The 15,905-nt window shown below is 36.7% G+C and overlaps 1 protein-coding gene across 1 annotated transcript; it reads left to right on the top strand.

Moving 5' to 3' along the window:
- Window positions 1-457: 457 nt before the first annotated feature.
- On the top strand, window positions 458-14,201 carry LOC118564136 (coagulation factor XIII B chain-like). Its single transcript, XM_036141006.1, has 17 exons — window positions 458-602; window positions 732-914; window positions 1,029-1,134; window positions 1,234-1,310; window positions 1,880-2,062; window positions 2,523-2,705; window positions 2,825-3,019; window positions 3,164-3,343; window positions 6,123-6,287; window positions 8,396-8,563; window positions 8,799-8,969; window positions 9,059-9,244; window positions 10,786-10,956; window positions 11,105-11,293; window positions 11,736-11,921; window positions 12,472-12,657; window positions 13,772-14,201. Exons 1-17 carry the CDS (start codon window positions 533-535, stop codon window positions 13,963-13,965), a joined length of 2,793 nt encoding a protein of 930 aa, XP_035996899.1. The 5' UTR covers window positions 458-532; the 3' UTR covers window positions 13,966-14,201.
- Window positions 14,202-15,905: the final 1,704 nt, after the last annotated feature.

Here is a 15,905-nt window from a genome sequence, read left to right as displayed (position 1 = left end):
GAATGCAGTGGGTTGTGCTTGCTCAATTGATTCCTGCAAATGATTACCAGGAAAGTAGAAAACGATACAAACAAAACTTTACAGGAATACTTGTTTATGTTCAGTCAAATTTAATTACGACATAAACTGCGGCATGCTTTTATGTACAGGGGAACAAAATTACTATTTATATAGTGGATATGTACAACTGTCTGTGCAACTGTCCCATTTGCCTAACCAAAGCTACTATTTTTTAATCCGAAAGCATTTTTTTAAAATAAAGCTCTCACTTTTTTGTCGTTTACCAGTGCACCATGTTTTGTTTTTTGTTTGCTAAGGATCCACTGCTTCACTTTCAGGGCTGTTTGTGGTTTCTTCCTTTTTTCACCTCATCTAATATTCTGGGATGGAAGGCTGAACCCGCTTGTGCAATCATTGAGCAATCTTTTTTTGTGTGTGTGTGTCTTGTGAAATCCAAAGCTTCTTCTCTGTATAACAGTGTAGCTGTCTGTAGGGTCTTGCTCTGTTTGGTAGTTCAGGGTAGGAGGATAAAATGCACACAATAGCCAAAAGCTGTGTCCCACTGCTGTTGTTGCAATTACTAACCTCTGTAAAATGCCAAGGTAAGTCTGTCCTAAAAGTTCCACATTACTTGGTCTTAATTATTTATTATTTGAATTTATTTAGCATTTATTGTTTGAGGTTTTGTTCCTGACATAACCATACAGTAACTGTCTGTTGCTGTCCCACAGACTGTACGCTTGAAAAGTTTTTAAAAAGTCGTCACTTTGATCGCAATTTTGACATAAGTGGTTTGGAAGCCACTTATGCTGGAGGAAAACAAGTGAGAGTTCCCTGCAATGTTGGCTACACTGGCTTTTTCAAGCTGATCTGTTCTGAGGGGGACTGGACGGCAGTGGGCAAACCATGCCAACGTAAGTTAAAAAACTTTTATACCTTTGCTACATCCATTTTGCCATTTTATAGCTGCCTTTTTTTCCCACCGAAGTATATTTATGCATGCGATGTCCTTCTTCCTACATATTCAGCAAAATCATGCGGCCACCCCGGGGATGGTCAGTTTTCGGATTTTCGCCTCGAGGACGGAGATGATTTTGTGTTTGGCTCAACAGTTGTTTATGAATGCCACAGAGGGTAACGTAAAAAAAAAAAAAATTGGTCTAAGGTTTTTATTTTATTGTCATTCACTCATTGTTTTTTTTTTTTACTGATCTTACTGAAAACTCATTTCAGTTATCACATGGTCAGTCGGTCAAACCGCAGGCGTTGCACGACAAATGGCTGGGATGGTAACATTCCAGTCTGTGAAGGTATGAGCTGAATGTAAAGTTCATTAGTTATCAATATAAATAAGGAAGCCACTGTAATTTAGAAGGAAAAATGATCTATGCCTGTAGTAAAACACATTAAAACATTTTAGCGCTTCTCTTCATTTGCTAACATTTTGAAGTTGTTTGTCAAAAGACAAGCCAGGTCATAGGTGACCTGTTTACTTAGTGTACTCAGGATCAGAACTAAACAAGGTGAGGTAGCATTTAGTTTCTATGCCCCTCACCTCTGGAACAAACTCCCTAAAAAAGTCCAAAAAACTGCTGGCTTCTTTAAATCGGGTCTGAAGACTTTTGTCTGACTAATTAACTGTTTGCCCGATCACTGGTGAGCAATTTACTGCAGGTATTTTAAGATTAAATTAGCATTATAACATTTTGTTTGTTTTGTTTATGTTATCTATTTTATTTATTTTTTGCTATGCCTTTTAAAGCATTTTATGGTATTTTATTGATTCTCCTTAAATTTAAGTATTTACTTTTGATTGGTTTGTGTATGAAGAGTGCTATATAGACAAACCTACCATGTGTCCCAATTTTTGTCTTTACAGCCACTCAGTGTCCAGTTCTTCATGTGGACAACAATGTCCAGGTGTTAGGTGATCCAGAAGAAGCCACCTCTGGCAACGTTGTTCGTTTCAGCTGCAAGTCATCTGATGAAATATTGGATGGGTCACTTGAGATTTATTGCAAGGATGAAGGAGAGTGGAGTGGCCCAGTTCCAAAATGCAAAGGTATGGCAGGATGTCATAGTGAAAAAGTGCAAAACAGACCGGAAGGTTTCTTTTTGAACGTAAAATTATTGAAGATATTTTTTTACCTAACATACCTAAAAGGACAACTAAATTCCAGAACAATGCATTCTATTAATCAGCCATTTATTTTGTACTATTAACAAAAGCCCACTTGTGCAAAATGCAAATGTTACAGGGTTTTTCATGCCTCCATACAGAAATATTAAAATCTAATTATGTGTCTTTGTCTAACACACATCTTTTGCGGAAGCATATAAAAGCATTTAAAAGTGCACTGAAAAAGCTAAGAGTTACTCATTCTAACTTTAAATTAATCGCATGCAGTACTTCTTGCAAATAAGTTATCTAATGCTCCAATTGTCTGAAAGACATGATGCCCATCGGTCTTCCTTTCTATAAGCATTGTGCTTTTGGTAACGCTTATGCTTCATATCAACAGCAATAAGATGTACCGTCCCTCAGATTGAACACGGCAGTGTCCCTACTGGCCCTCGAGAGTACAAAGAAAATGAAGTCTTAAATTTTAGGTGTGATGCTACTTATAAACGGGCTGATGACAGACCTCCAAGATGCACAAAATTTGCAGGAAAAGCAGATTGGAACCCCACACCTGCTTGTAAACGTGAGTATGACCTCAGTAACAACAATTCATGATTTGAACAAAGTAAACACTGATGTCTACATAGTCTTTCTGCCTACAACAAAATGCCAAATAATGTGACACATGTCAAATAAATACAGCAATACAATGTGAGCTGATTCTGCCACCACCCACTGGGACAACATATGACCCTCCAAACAGAAATGTGTTTTTACCCGGAGAAATGCTGAGAGTCTTATGTGGGGAGAAACACTGGATTCTGGACGCTCAAACAAGAGAGTCCGATGTTACTTGCAATTACAATGGAGTCTGGAACGCGCGTACTGAATGCCAAGGTATAAAAATAACTGATGCTTAAACACCATTGATTGATAATTTAGTGATTTTTGTCTTTGTGCTGGTCTATCATTTGTTCTCTGCAATGATGAAATTGTTTATTTTAGCATTTTGAATAAAATATATATTTCCTCCCACTCCAGAGGTTAAATGCCCGGCATACATTGAAGAAGACCATTTGTATTACAGTGTTAGCGCTTGGGGAAGAAATAAATTAGGTGACAGAGTAACATATGACTGTAGCTGGGGCTACCAGACTGCAACTGCAGATAAGACAGCGACATGTACCAGAGAAGGCTGGACACCAAAACCACTTTGCAGAGGTACTATTCATTTAAAAAATAAATTTTCATTGTATCTACGTAGTCTCTTAACATGAAAATAATTACAATCATTACTTTTAAATTATCCTCCTAACAAAAGGAGGTGGCCTATTCAGTTAAATTAAGTGAGCAGAGTTTCTGTGGGTCATATATTTTATAGCTACTCATCCTGACGCCAAGAGAACTTGGCCTTCTTTTTATTTTCTTGAAGCACAAAACTGAAGCGCAAATAACTTAATTAATCAGTGGCAAAAGATGATAAAATAATGTGACGAATAAAGGTTAACACAAGCAAAACTTACAACATTAACATGGTTGCTAACCTAAAACCCAATACATTTGTCAAGCTATCAGAAGAAACAAGAAACTATTTATTTTCAAAGATTCTTTATTGTCACCGCGTGTTACCATGTTGGTAATGTTTTCAGGATCTCAAAACCCAAACAACCTGCTATAAGCAATGTGTGCAGATTTTATTTTCACATAAGATCGTACAAAGATAAAGAAGATAAAAAGGTCAGGAAAAAAAAATTTGTATCAGAGTCCGAAGGATTTATTATCAGTCCCTTTACAAGTGATATGGAACATATCACTTGTTACATAGATGTTACAGATTTATTTATTGCTCCATGCTTCAGTTGACCTTCATGAATCACAAATAATGAGGTAATACGTTACCTTTGTGCAATGATTTGAGGCTTTATTTACAGAAGTGTGTGATTAGATATTTTTGAGAGAAATGTGCAAATAGCATATAGCAGTACGGAGATTGTAACATATAATGTACGTTAACAAATTTTAACATTAGATGGGCTGTAACATATAATGAAAATATTGATGGACAAACTTCAGCAGGGGACTATTGCCCCCTGCTGAGAGACAGCGGCTATAAAAATGGAGTGATTTAACAATAATGGACCACTGTCTCTGAACAGGGGGGTGATAGTCCTTGCAGCTCTTGGAAAGAAGCTGTTTCTAGGTTTATTTGCTTTGGATTAATCCTTCTTGAGCATTTACCTGATGGGAGAGGGGCAAACGGCGCATTGCCTGGGTGGGTGGGATCAGTGGAGATGCGTCTAGCCCTTCTTTGGACTCTTTCTGCATAGATTGAGTCCAAATCCTGTCACTGAGCTATATAATACACTGGAGTGCTGATTTTGCCCAAAAACTGAAGTCACTGGTCGCCATCTTGCTCCTCCCTACTCTCACAGAATCCCATAGGATTTGGTTGCAACAACAAGCAGTTTTCTGGCTGAGTGTGAAAACGTTTCACAGGTAATTCTACAGACAGTGGATATACTAACATTATCAACTACTAGGAAATTAGGTGCTGAAATATTTTACATGTTATTCATATTAAATATATGTATATGTATATATAAGTATGTGTATATGTATATATGTATATATATGTATACACATATGTAAATATATGTTTTTGTATATTGTTATTTATATATTTATAAATGTTAAACATATATATTTAAATGAATAAAATGCAAAATATTTCAGCACATGACTTTCTCAGTACTTGATATTTTTAGAACATAACATAAAACTATATTGCATTTCACATTTTAAAAGTTTTAAGATCCCCCTGAACATGAGAAAATCCTCGTTATTCGATGCTGTAGCGCACATATTCCCTAGTTACTGGGGGGAAATAGGGAGTACCAATATGGCGGCTGGTGGCTTCAAAGCGACTCGTTCAAACAGACGGTGATTAGCACTCCAGTGTATTATATAGCTCAGTGAATCCTGTAGACGGCATCCCACAATGCCCTGTGTTTTTCTCACCCACCCGTGCTAAATCTTCCCACTCCCGGACTGTGCAGCTCCCATACCATACAGTTATGCTGATACAAAAAACGCGTTCTATGGTTGTTTTTAGCACCTTAGTGGAAAGTCCAGAGCTTTTCAGTTTCCTGAGGAAGAAGAGCTGTTGTTGGGCCTTAAAGTGCTAACGAGACAGCGTCCTCAGTGGATCGATTCTCCCTGCAGGCAAACTGCAGGCTGTCCAGGCCAGCAGGGATGGGGTCCTATATGTACTTCAGGAGGATTCTTTCGAAGCACTTCATGATGATGGAGGTCCAAGTGATGGGACGATAGTCATTGAGGCAGGTGATGATTGGTTTCTTGGGGACAGGCACAATAATGGATGATTTCGGACAAGCAGGAAGCGTGGAGAGCTGCAGGGAGAGGTTGAGGATGTCTAGAAAGACCCCTGCTAGCTGGTCAGAACACAATTTAAGCATCCGGGCTGACACCACGTCTGGGCATGCAGCCTTGTTGGTGTTGACTTTCTTCAGGGAGGAAGACACTTGATGCAGCTGCAGGACGAGAGACTGAAGGAGCTGCTCTGGTTGGTGGAGATGTTCAGGCTCCCTGCAGCTGGGAAAACTAAGTGTGCGAAAAAGCTGCTTAAGAGACGGGTCGTTAATGAATATTTAGACTGAAATGGAATAAAAAGAAAGGGAACTGACATCTTACCGGGACTCTTAACCACAGAATGTTGTATAACCATTTGCTGATGTTTCTTTTTACCAAAAATAGCTAATGCTGGGAAATCTTTTTATAACAAATTAAAAGTTCAAAGAGGCAACTAAAAATTCTGCAAAAAGCTATCCCAAAAAAATAAACTTATCAATAAATAACAGGAAAAGTTGTAATTGCTGATAAGTTTATAGTAAGATTGTTTTTTTTAATTTATTTTATTCATTTTTTTGCATTTACATGATTTCTTATTAAACTTTTTATATGTTGTTTTCTTCCTTGTCAGCGAAACAGTGTCAAAGACCTGACATTGTAAATGGCAGAATTACTGGTAATAAAAGAAAGTATGGTAACGGTGAACAACTCACATACGAGTGTGTGGGAGGGAATCCAAACTCTGTTACCATCACCTGTGAGCGAGGTGCCTGGCAAGGGATACGGCCATGTCCAGGTAAGAACATTTGACCACAACACATTCACCTGAAAAACTATTTATTCAGCAAGCGAAATGTAAATGTAGAAACCCCAACACTTATCTCATGGAACCTGACTCATAGGGATAAAAATAGTCAGTGGGCTGTGATCACCAACAGTCTTTTTAGTGTGTTTCATGTGTCGTACAGACAGGAATTAAACCAATGTCAAGAAGCAGCTTTATGACTGGTTGAGGGACAACTTTTTTTTACACATATTTATGAGGACACTTTTACACACAAGTAGGGTCAGAAATAAACAAAGCTTAAATCAAGACCAACATAATTAAAACCTGGTTCAGTTTCATCAAACTTTGCAAATGCAGTTGTTTAGGAGGAACATGAGAAATACAGTTTTTTTGTTGCTGTATTCACTACGAACAAGATATTTAGACCCATTGTATAAAAAAGACAAATAACCATATTTCAACTAATTGTTTTCACATTAAAGTGTACAAAACATTTCCTGTTTTATATAAGCTAGGATTCCCAACTTTATTTTTGTTTTGCTAGCACAATGAGGGAACATTTGTTGAGATTTCTTTTTATATTTCAAGTTTAGATGTTTACATACATCTTGTCACTAGAAATCATTGATGTTGTTTTTTTTAAGCTACTTTTTCATTAATTTGATGAGTTGGTTTGTATGGAGAATTGGTTTATTTCAGGGGTCTTCAACTCCAGGTCTGGAGGCCTGGACACCTGTATGTATGTATGTATGTATGTATGTAACCTTTATTTATCCAGGTAGATCTCATTGAGATTAAAAATCTCTTTTTCAAGAGAGACCATGTAAATACATTAGATATAATTTTGGAAGAACACGATTAAACATTAGGCATAACATCTATAAATAGAAACCTTATTTATAAACTGGTATAAAATGACCATAAATACATTGACAGAGACCAAATCCTTTAGCTTCAAGTCCTTCTGTGATTGATTCCAGTTTGAGAGACCTATAAATCGGAAAGATTTTGTACCATAATCAGTGCAAACCTTAGGTACATTTAGTAAAATTAACGCATTCCAACGCAGATAATAATCTCCTGAATATTTTCCATTAAACCTGAATTAAATGTCCTGCTAATGAACTGATTAGTTGACTCAGGTGTGTTGAAGCAAAGACACATAAATGTTGCAGGACACCGGGCCTCTAGGAGTGCAGTTGAAAACCTCTGGTTGATTTATTAGTACACCTGTCCCTCTTAAAGTAAAACACCCACACAACGTGATGTTTTCACTTCCACCCCTCTGGGCTGGGATGGTTTTCCTGGGCTTTCATCTTACTCCATTGCTAAGGATGCTTGTTATAGTTAAACTCTATAGTTTGTGTTTCATCAGAGCACAAAAAAACTTCCAGAAATTAAAGTCTTCATCCCTTTGTGCATTCACACACTGCAACCAGACTTCATTGGGTTTGGAGTGATGACTTCTTCCTCTCTGAGAGGGCTTTCTGGTTATGTTGTTACAGGACACCCTTCACTGTGGATAATAATACTCTCTTACTAGCCTCAGTCAGTATGTCCACAAGGTCTTTTGTTTCTGTTCTGCTGTTGAGAAGCAAATTCATAACCATGTTTTATTAATCTCTGGCACACATGGAGCTGTTTCATGAAGCGCCTGGGAGGCTTGTGAAAGGATGACCAAATAATTATCTTTATTTATCAATGTAACATACATGAAATTCATCCTGCGCAGTTAATCGATGGCTTAAGGAGTAATGGACTATATGAAAACATCTGACTTTAAAGAAGGTATTAAAATACCGTTTTTGTCATTAGTCCGGTATTTAGCAAACGCAAACAATTTTAATAATTCTAACTAATGCTAACAGCAAATGTCAAATTTAATGTCAGACAAGAGAGAGAAAAAGGCTGTTTATTTTTATATAGTTCCTGTAGTTAAAACTTTAGAGTATACTTAGTAGATGCTTTCAGGACATTTAAGATTGGACACCAAGATCAACTGAGAAATATTTGCATATCTAAGCCCAGGCCTCAAAAATGTCTAAAAATAAGTTGAATTTAACTTTTTTACCCTGGTAGCTGGAATATGAGTCTTTTTTTTCCCTCATCACTAACAGGAAAGAGGGATTGTGACAAACCTGAAATTCCAAATGGATTTGCAGTTGGTCCTCTTGAAGATAAATTGTACTATTCCTGTAATGAAAATTTCAAACTTCCTACCAAAAGCTGGTGGGGTGAGGCCACATGTAAGGACGGTGCGTGGGACGAACTTCATTCATGTATAGGTAATTAATCTCTATTTTCTCTTTTGTCATTATTACCATGAAAATAATCAACGGCAATTGTTTACACCTAGCTGAATATTAGACATGAACAGATTTGTGTAATATTTATCCATTATAAATTAATTTTGGTTTTTGGATATATAATGCTTTATTTCAAATTATTCTGTAAAGAAAATTAGCGTAATACATACTCTGTATGACAGTATATTTATGCTTTGCCAATGATGTCTTTAAGCTAAAAGCATGTGTGGAGAAGCTCCTCTGATTTCCAATGGAAGAGTGATTGTTCAAAATAGACGTGCAAAGATAGAGTGCAATGAAGGTTACGCTCCTGAGGCTCAGGAACTAACTTGTGAAAATGGACGATGGAGTTTTGATCAATTTTCAGCAAAAACAATCTGTCGCGGTGAGTCGTCTCAATCATTTTAAAATGCCCTTGTTATAAAATTGTAAAAAGAGGGTTATAATTTCTTACATGTTTTTCATGTATTGCAGCTACTGCTAAACACTGTGGCCCACCACCCAAAGTTGAGAATGCCATCGTCACTGTGCCGTATCAGAAGGAATACTTGGACAATCACTCTGTGACTTATCAGTGCCGTGAAAAGTATAAAATAGAGCAAGAAGCCTCCATCACATGCAGAGATGGCAAATGGGAAAGCAAGAACATCAAGTGTATCCGTATGTACATACAGATGCACCTCACAAAGTTATTCTGTGAAACCTTCAATGAGTTCCCTGTTGTTGTTCTTGTGGTTAATCGTACAATTAATGTTTAGCCCCTTTATCAATTCATATCCCCATTTCTAAACAAAACATTGTGGTTTTGTTTCTTTCTGCTTCAGACCATTTCATACCTCCATGCTTTACCCATTGTGTGTGTGTAAATATATTGATTCACATAAAAGATGAAAGTGTGTTATCTATTACCTATTGAACAGAAATATATAAGCAGCTTCCCCCAGTAGAAGTTGTTCATGAGAGACATAAAACATAAAAGTAAAGTGTAGAAAAATAGTATAAGTTGCTGATTTACTAAGCTGAAATGAGGAATCCCCATGGTCAGTGTGAAACACACTTTCCATATGAAACATTCAACGTTAGATGACACCATTTGATCATAATGAGCATTAGTGCCATCCAAAAAGGAATTACCAAAACTACCAAAAAGTGTGAAATGGCTAAATGACTACAAATAATATGATTATTGTTATGATTCCTAGTATTATTTTTGCCACAACAACAGAACAATTTTCAAATTAAAAACGTTCCTGCATCAAAGAGGTTTTTTGATATCCAATTTGTTTCTTTGTCCTCCATGAATTTGGCTTTGAAAAAACAAAAGCTGTCACCTAAAGCAAGCCTCAAACATAATCTCATTTAATAAACAGACAAAAAAGAAACTTCAAATTTTAGGACTTCAAACCAAAGTCTCTAATTATCCAACTGAAGGTTTATTGTCTTAGAATAAAAATAAAAGCTACACCCACCTATTACAACTGTTGAAAACATAGATTTGTATAATAAATTAGGCGTCTGACAGGGAAAAGCCAAATGAAGAAGTAAAAACACTTTTATTGAAAAGTGACTTATTTCCAAAACTCAGTTTACTGAGTGAAACACATTATGTTGCTGAATTACAAACAAACTGATGCTTTCAAGCCGTTCTTTGTGTTAATTGTGAAAAACACAATCAGACCAATACAAAAAAAAAATTATACAGAAATGTGTGCATAATAGAAAATAAAAAGTTAATTCCTGCTTCTAGCATGATACTTTAAAAAGGTACATTTAATGTGACAAATAAAGCTTGTCAGAATACATATTCTAATTTATTTTGTACATTGTATTATTTATATTATTGTACACGTAATATGTCTTCTACTCAAAGAACACAGCAATAAGTAGTAATCCATACAAATATACTAAAGTTTAATAACAGCGTCCAGAAGTGTCCCGAAAGCACTGCTTGGACCTAAAAAGAACTGCAAACTGAAAAATATGTGTGCAAAAGAGATAAGGATTAAGAATAAATTAGGGATGAAAAGATAAATTATTGATGGAATTGAAGGTGGGAGGTAGGTGCCTGAGCAAGCAGGTTTAACTGTGCAAACCAACCAGATAAAGGCCAGCCAGCTGATTAAGGGTGTGGTTGTAATCTCAAATAGCTCCAGAACACCCCACAATTTATGTTCTAATAACATTGTCTGAATCTGTTTCAGAATGGTGTGAAAAGCTCAGTGATTCCCGACTGACAGTTGAGACAGCCATGGAGAAAGAAGAATATAGCGAGGGAGAAGTGATTCCATATATGTGCACTGCTCCCGGTGTAACGGCAGGGGGCAACGCAACATGTGAGAACGGCAAGTGGAAAAAAACTGAAGAATGTCCAGGTAAGGTGATGGTTCTTTGGTCTAAAAGTCTTATTGCTGTCACCATTTTAATTATTCTACTTATTACTGCATATTATTGAATTGTACTGGAACAGAGCCAGTTTTTGAAAGTTGCCGTGTTTCACCTGGTTTGGTCTGCTTTTTCCAGGAATTCCTTGTGAACTTCCACAATTGGACCCTAATCTTCGAATTTTAGGTTCTGCACCTAAAGATAATCAAGTGAATTCAGGAACTAAATTATTATTTGCCTGCGATGTTGAATATGATCTGGAGGGCTCTGATGAAATTCAGTGTTTAGAAACTGGGAAGTGGGATGTCCCGTTGCCAACCTGCTCTGGTATGCTCACTTCACTGATCCAATACAGTTTACAAGTTAACGTTAAAAATAGTTAATAACATTCTATTCATATGGTCTTTTCTGTTCAATAAATCCTCAATGCAGTTCTGTCTGCGAGCATTGTCATAAAACTACCTTTATAATTTTGGTTGACTCCAGTTTTGACCCTTCGTATTATGTTTTTTACTTTTATTATTTTATTTATTAGTCATTAAATAACAATCAATAGTCAACAATCTGCCTCATTAGCCTCACACAAGCAGCTTTTATTGTCAGCTTTTATATTGATGTAGAATTAGGATAATTACCTTAAAGTGTAAAGTCATTGGTTTCAAAAAGGTTTTGCTGCTGAAATGGGGTTTTTACAAATCATAATTTTGTGCTTTGTTTCACTGAGTTATAACCTTTGTTGTTTATGTTGTAAACCTCTGTTCTTTAATAGAGAAATGCAAACGACCAGAAGTACCAGAAAATGTGCGCATCACTTCTTCTGTACAAGGCAATGCTCTAAGTAAAGGAGATAAATTATCATTTGCTTGTAATCGTGGTACGGACTTCATGCAAGGAAGTGCATCAATTGAGTGTTTGGGAAACGGACAGTGGAGCGACCCCCCGCCACAATGTGGAGGTAAATCAGTTCTTGTCTTATTCTCCTTCTCGTACTGTTTGTTTTTTACTTCCATGTCAAAACAGCAATTATGGAAGGTGTTTGACAGCAAAGCAAAAACTATCTCTATTTTAGGAGGCAGCCTTGAGTCCACTTAAGACATCACATTGAATTTTAAATTTAGACTAACTCATTGTTATGCCTAAACCACCAGGCTGGAGCACATAGTATTTATTGAAGGTCATCAGCCCTCTTCCAGAATCTGATTAGGCACCTTAGTACTCTTTGGCAGATGGAAGCTACAGTTTTAGGATTTTGACAGTGTATTGCTGATTAGAGCACATAATTGGTGCTTTTTGAATATCAATTACCAACCTGGACCAGCAAACATTCCTGCATAAGATTTGCAGTCTGGACCAAGTCCATGAACCACTAAGTTCAGAAAAAGCCATTGCTGTTTGCAAAAAGTATAATTTGTTTGAAGTATATTTTAAATACTAGATCTACATGTTAATGTGATGAAGCACCATCTTAAACTACCTTTTTTTTCTTATTGCCCAAATTTTTTTAGCTCCTATAGTTTGTTCAGCACCACCACCTCTTGAAGATGGAGACACCAAATCATATATTAGATCAGATTCTGTGTTTGTACATGGTGACAAAGTTGAATACATCTGTCAGCAAACGTATACTATGAGCGGGGAACCATTTAAAACCTGCAACAACGGAGTATGGATAGGAGAGATGAGATGCCTCAGTAAGTCAACTTCACACTTTGCTTTCATTTTGCGTGCTGTAATATTTCCAGATTGTGATTTAAAAGCTGTTCTTTCGTATGAAATCCCTGATTTTTCTAGATGAGATCAGGAATAATAAAATGTGTAATGGCACGATATCAACGCAGACACTTATCCCTTTATAGAGAGCATTTCTTACATGGTTTAAAATAAAGTAAAAACTGTGACATTTTTACAAGACTTTTATATTTAAAACAAAAAGTCCTGAAAGGATACAATGTTTAAAATGAACAAGAAAAGATAAATAAGTAATAGTGTGGTTAAATCATTTAAAAACTGCCAGATTGCAAAAACTCATCCTTGATTTTCAACAGTTTTGTTAAAAGCTCAAGAAACAACTTGAAAGTTAGAGAAGTGATTTTATAAAACTATATCTACTAAACATCGTCCCTAGTAGCTCACACAACATACAGGATTTGGGTGAACATATAGCGTGTAAACATGCTTATTTTTTAACAGCATGGCTCCAAAATGAAAATGGTTCCAAATGTTCAGATAAAGTAATGTTGCCACACTTTGTCTCAATATAAACTATTAGTACTGTCAGAGAGACTCTAACCTACTGGAAATCTGTATATTAACATGAGTAATAAAAATGTATATATATATATATATAGATTTCAGCATCAAGAGGTGTGCACATTTCAAAGAAATCTGTTTATAATTAGACAGTTACACTGTTCATGCATATGTTTTCTGATATGTGCATCACATTATTTTACATAATACTTCCATTTAAAGAAAAACTGTTTATTTGATTGTACAAACAATTCACATCCATTTCAATGCCAAAAGACAAATGTGGGGACCGAAGGAAAAGTAAAACATGGTTGAAGTATTCTGATTACATGGTGTCGTCAAAAAAAAAAAGATGGAGGACAATCTCCTTTTTGTAGTTTTTATGGTGGTATGTGAATAACCACAAAATGTAAAATATGTATGTTAAGTTAGGAAACAGCATAGGATCCAGAAATTTTGCATTGAAAAACAAATGTATTAAATTTGGCCTGTGTTATTTTTTTCTGTTTTATGGACAAAGTAAATCTTATTTTTCTTCCTTTTTTCCTTTTCCAGAACCCTGCACTGTGAACGAGCAGTTAATGAACACACATAATATTTGGTTTGCCCATGGTTATAGCAATAAGCTATATGCGCCACATAAGGATCACCTTACATTTGTTTGTAAACGAGGAACAACACGTGTTGGCAGAGTACCGATGCGTGTGCAGTGTAATGATGGGGAGATGACCCTGCCCACTTGCCAATAAAAGTCTTTGGAGAGCTTGAAATAAAGTTGTAATCACAAAAAGCTAGTTTGATATCAAAATCTACAATTTTTATATTTGCAAAAGTTGTGATTAGTTTGGTAACTTTTAAACACTCTAATTAATTAAGGGAGTGCTAATCAATTGACCTGCTGCGGTCACCCCAGGTTCTTTTCCTGAATAATGTGGTGTTTCTATTGTAGACTTCGGTAGTAATAAAAAGACTCTTGAAACCAAAACTGTGTTTTACTGTATTTAATCTAAAAGCCAGGTTTACAGCTTCAGTACTGGACTCTCATACACAACAATGCAACGGGCAGATTTCCGGACGCCCTGTTCATTCCTCACACAGACATTAAGTAGGAAACATTGTGTCCACCCATTCAGGGGTGTGCCCAGTATTTCATAAGGAAAGGATCATATTATAATGTAGACATGTCCTACCTAACACCTCTTCCCTAATCAGTCGTGTTCAATATAAGTACGTCAGACTCTGTGCCTCCAGAGTCCGTTCTCTATCTGTAACTTCCATGGTAACTGACTTTGTAGTCCAGTCTCTGTAGTCTCATAATCTCTAACAGGAGAGCCCGCCAGGTGGGTAAGGAAAAATGTTTTGTTTGTGAAATGTCGGATAGAACAACAGGAGGGGCAAAAGAAATTATTTCTGATCACTTTTTGGAACGTGGGATCAGAGTTAGCTTTCACTAACTGCTTAATTGTAAGTAATCACCAGTTAATATTTCGTCTATATTTTTGGAAGAAATAAACAGCATGAGCTTTGGGTCATGACCAAAATAACGAGATCCCGGATACAAGCAGCCGAAATGTGTTTTCTCCATAGAATGTCTGGGCTCTCCCTTAGAGATAGGGTAAGGAGCTCAGTCATCCGGGGAGGACTCAGAGTAGAGCCGCTGCTCCTCCACGTCGAGAGGAGTCAGTTGAGGCGGTTCGGGCATCTGGTTAGATGTTGAGGTGTTGCGGGCACGTCCCACTGGGAGGAGACCCAGAAGGAAGACCCAGGACACGCTGGAGGGACTATGTCTCTCAGATGGCCTGGGAACGCCTTGGGATTCCCCTGGAGGAGCTGGCCCAAGTGGCTGGGGAGAGGGACGTCTGGGCCTCCCTACTGAAGCTGCTACCCCTGCGGCCGGACCCCAGATAAGTGGAAGAAGATGGATGGATGGATGGATGGATGGATGGATGGATTGGATGGATGGATGGATGGATGGATGGATGGATGGATAAACTGCTTGTGTTTATTCAAAGAAGTGTATTCAGAAGAAAAACACCTGTTTCTACCTACGGCCTTTTCTTGGAGTATCCTTGTGTTTGGCAAAAAAAGGTGTTGAGGGGTCTTTTTCTTTTTTCTTTTCACAAGAAAATATATACATCTGTCTTTCTTCATAATGGAATAAGTTTTTCTTACGTATTCCGTTTATCTCCAACATAATATTTGCTATGAAGTTACCATGAATAGAACAATGGCAATCAACAGAAAAAATTATTTGGAGCATGCTGAATGCTGATGAGAAAATTGTATCCAGTCTTATTTTGTGAATGAAGTTTAATTATTTAGTTTAATCAAATCTGTGTCTTCAAACAAAGTTCTGGCCTCAGCTTTTCTGGTAAATATTTAAAATTAGGTTCCCTGCATGGTGCATTACTCTGTTTATTTTGAAAAGTCAGATTCAGTGTGAGATTATTTTTTTATCTTGAAAGCCATTTCATGGGCAAAAGACCTCAAAAACACATTTTCGGACATTCCTGTAAATGTCTAGAAAACACTCTTTATAGCCTCCCAGTAGTTTCTGGAAGATCATTGTATGTTGCTAAGTGGGGCTGATTCAGTATATTAACTAGTTTATTCTGTAGGTTGCTTTCCACCTACTTGTGAACGAGGCACATAAATTAAAATATACATTCTAATGAACAAAGCCATGATT

This window comes from Fundulus heteroclitus, chromosome 9 (genome assembly GCF_011125445.2).
Source record: "Fundulus heteroclitus isolate FHET01 chromosome 9, MU-UCD_Fhet_4.1, whole genome shotgun sequence".
In the NCBI taxonomy this organism is placed as follows: domain Eukaryota; kingdom Metazoa; phylum Chordata; class Actinopteri; order Cyprinodontiformes; family Fundulidae; genus Fundulus; species Fundulus heteroclitus.
Note: the sequence above shows the minus strand (reverse complement) of the source record. Positions and strands in the feature narration are given on the sequence as shown.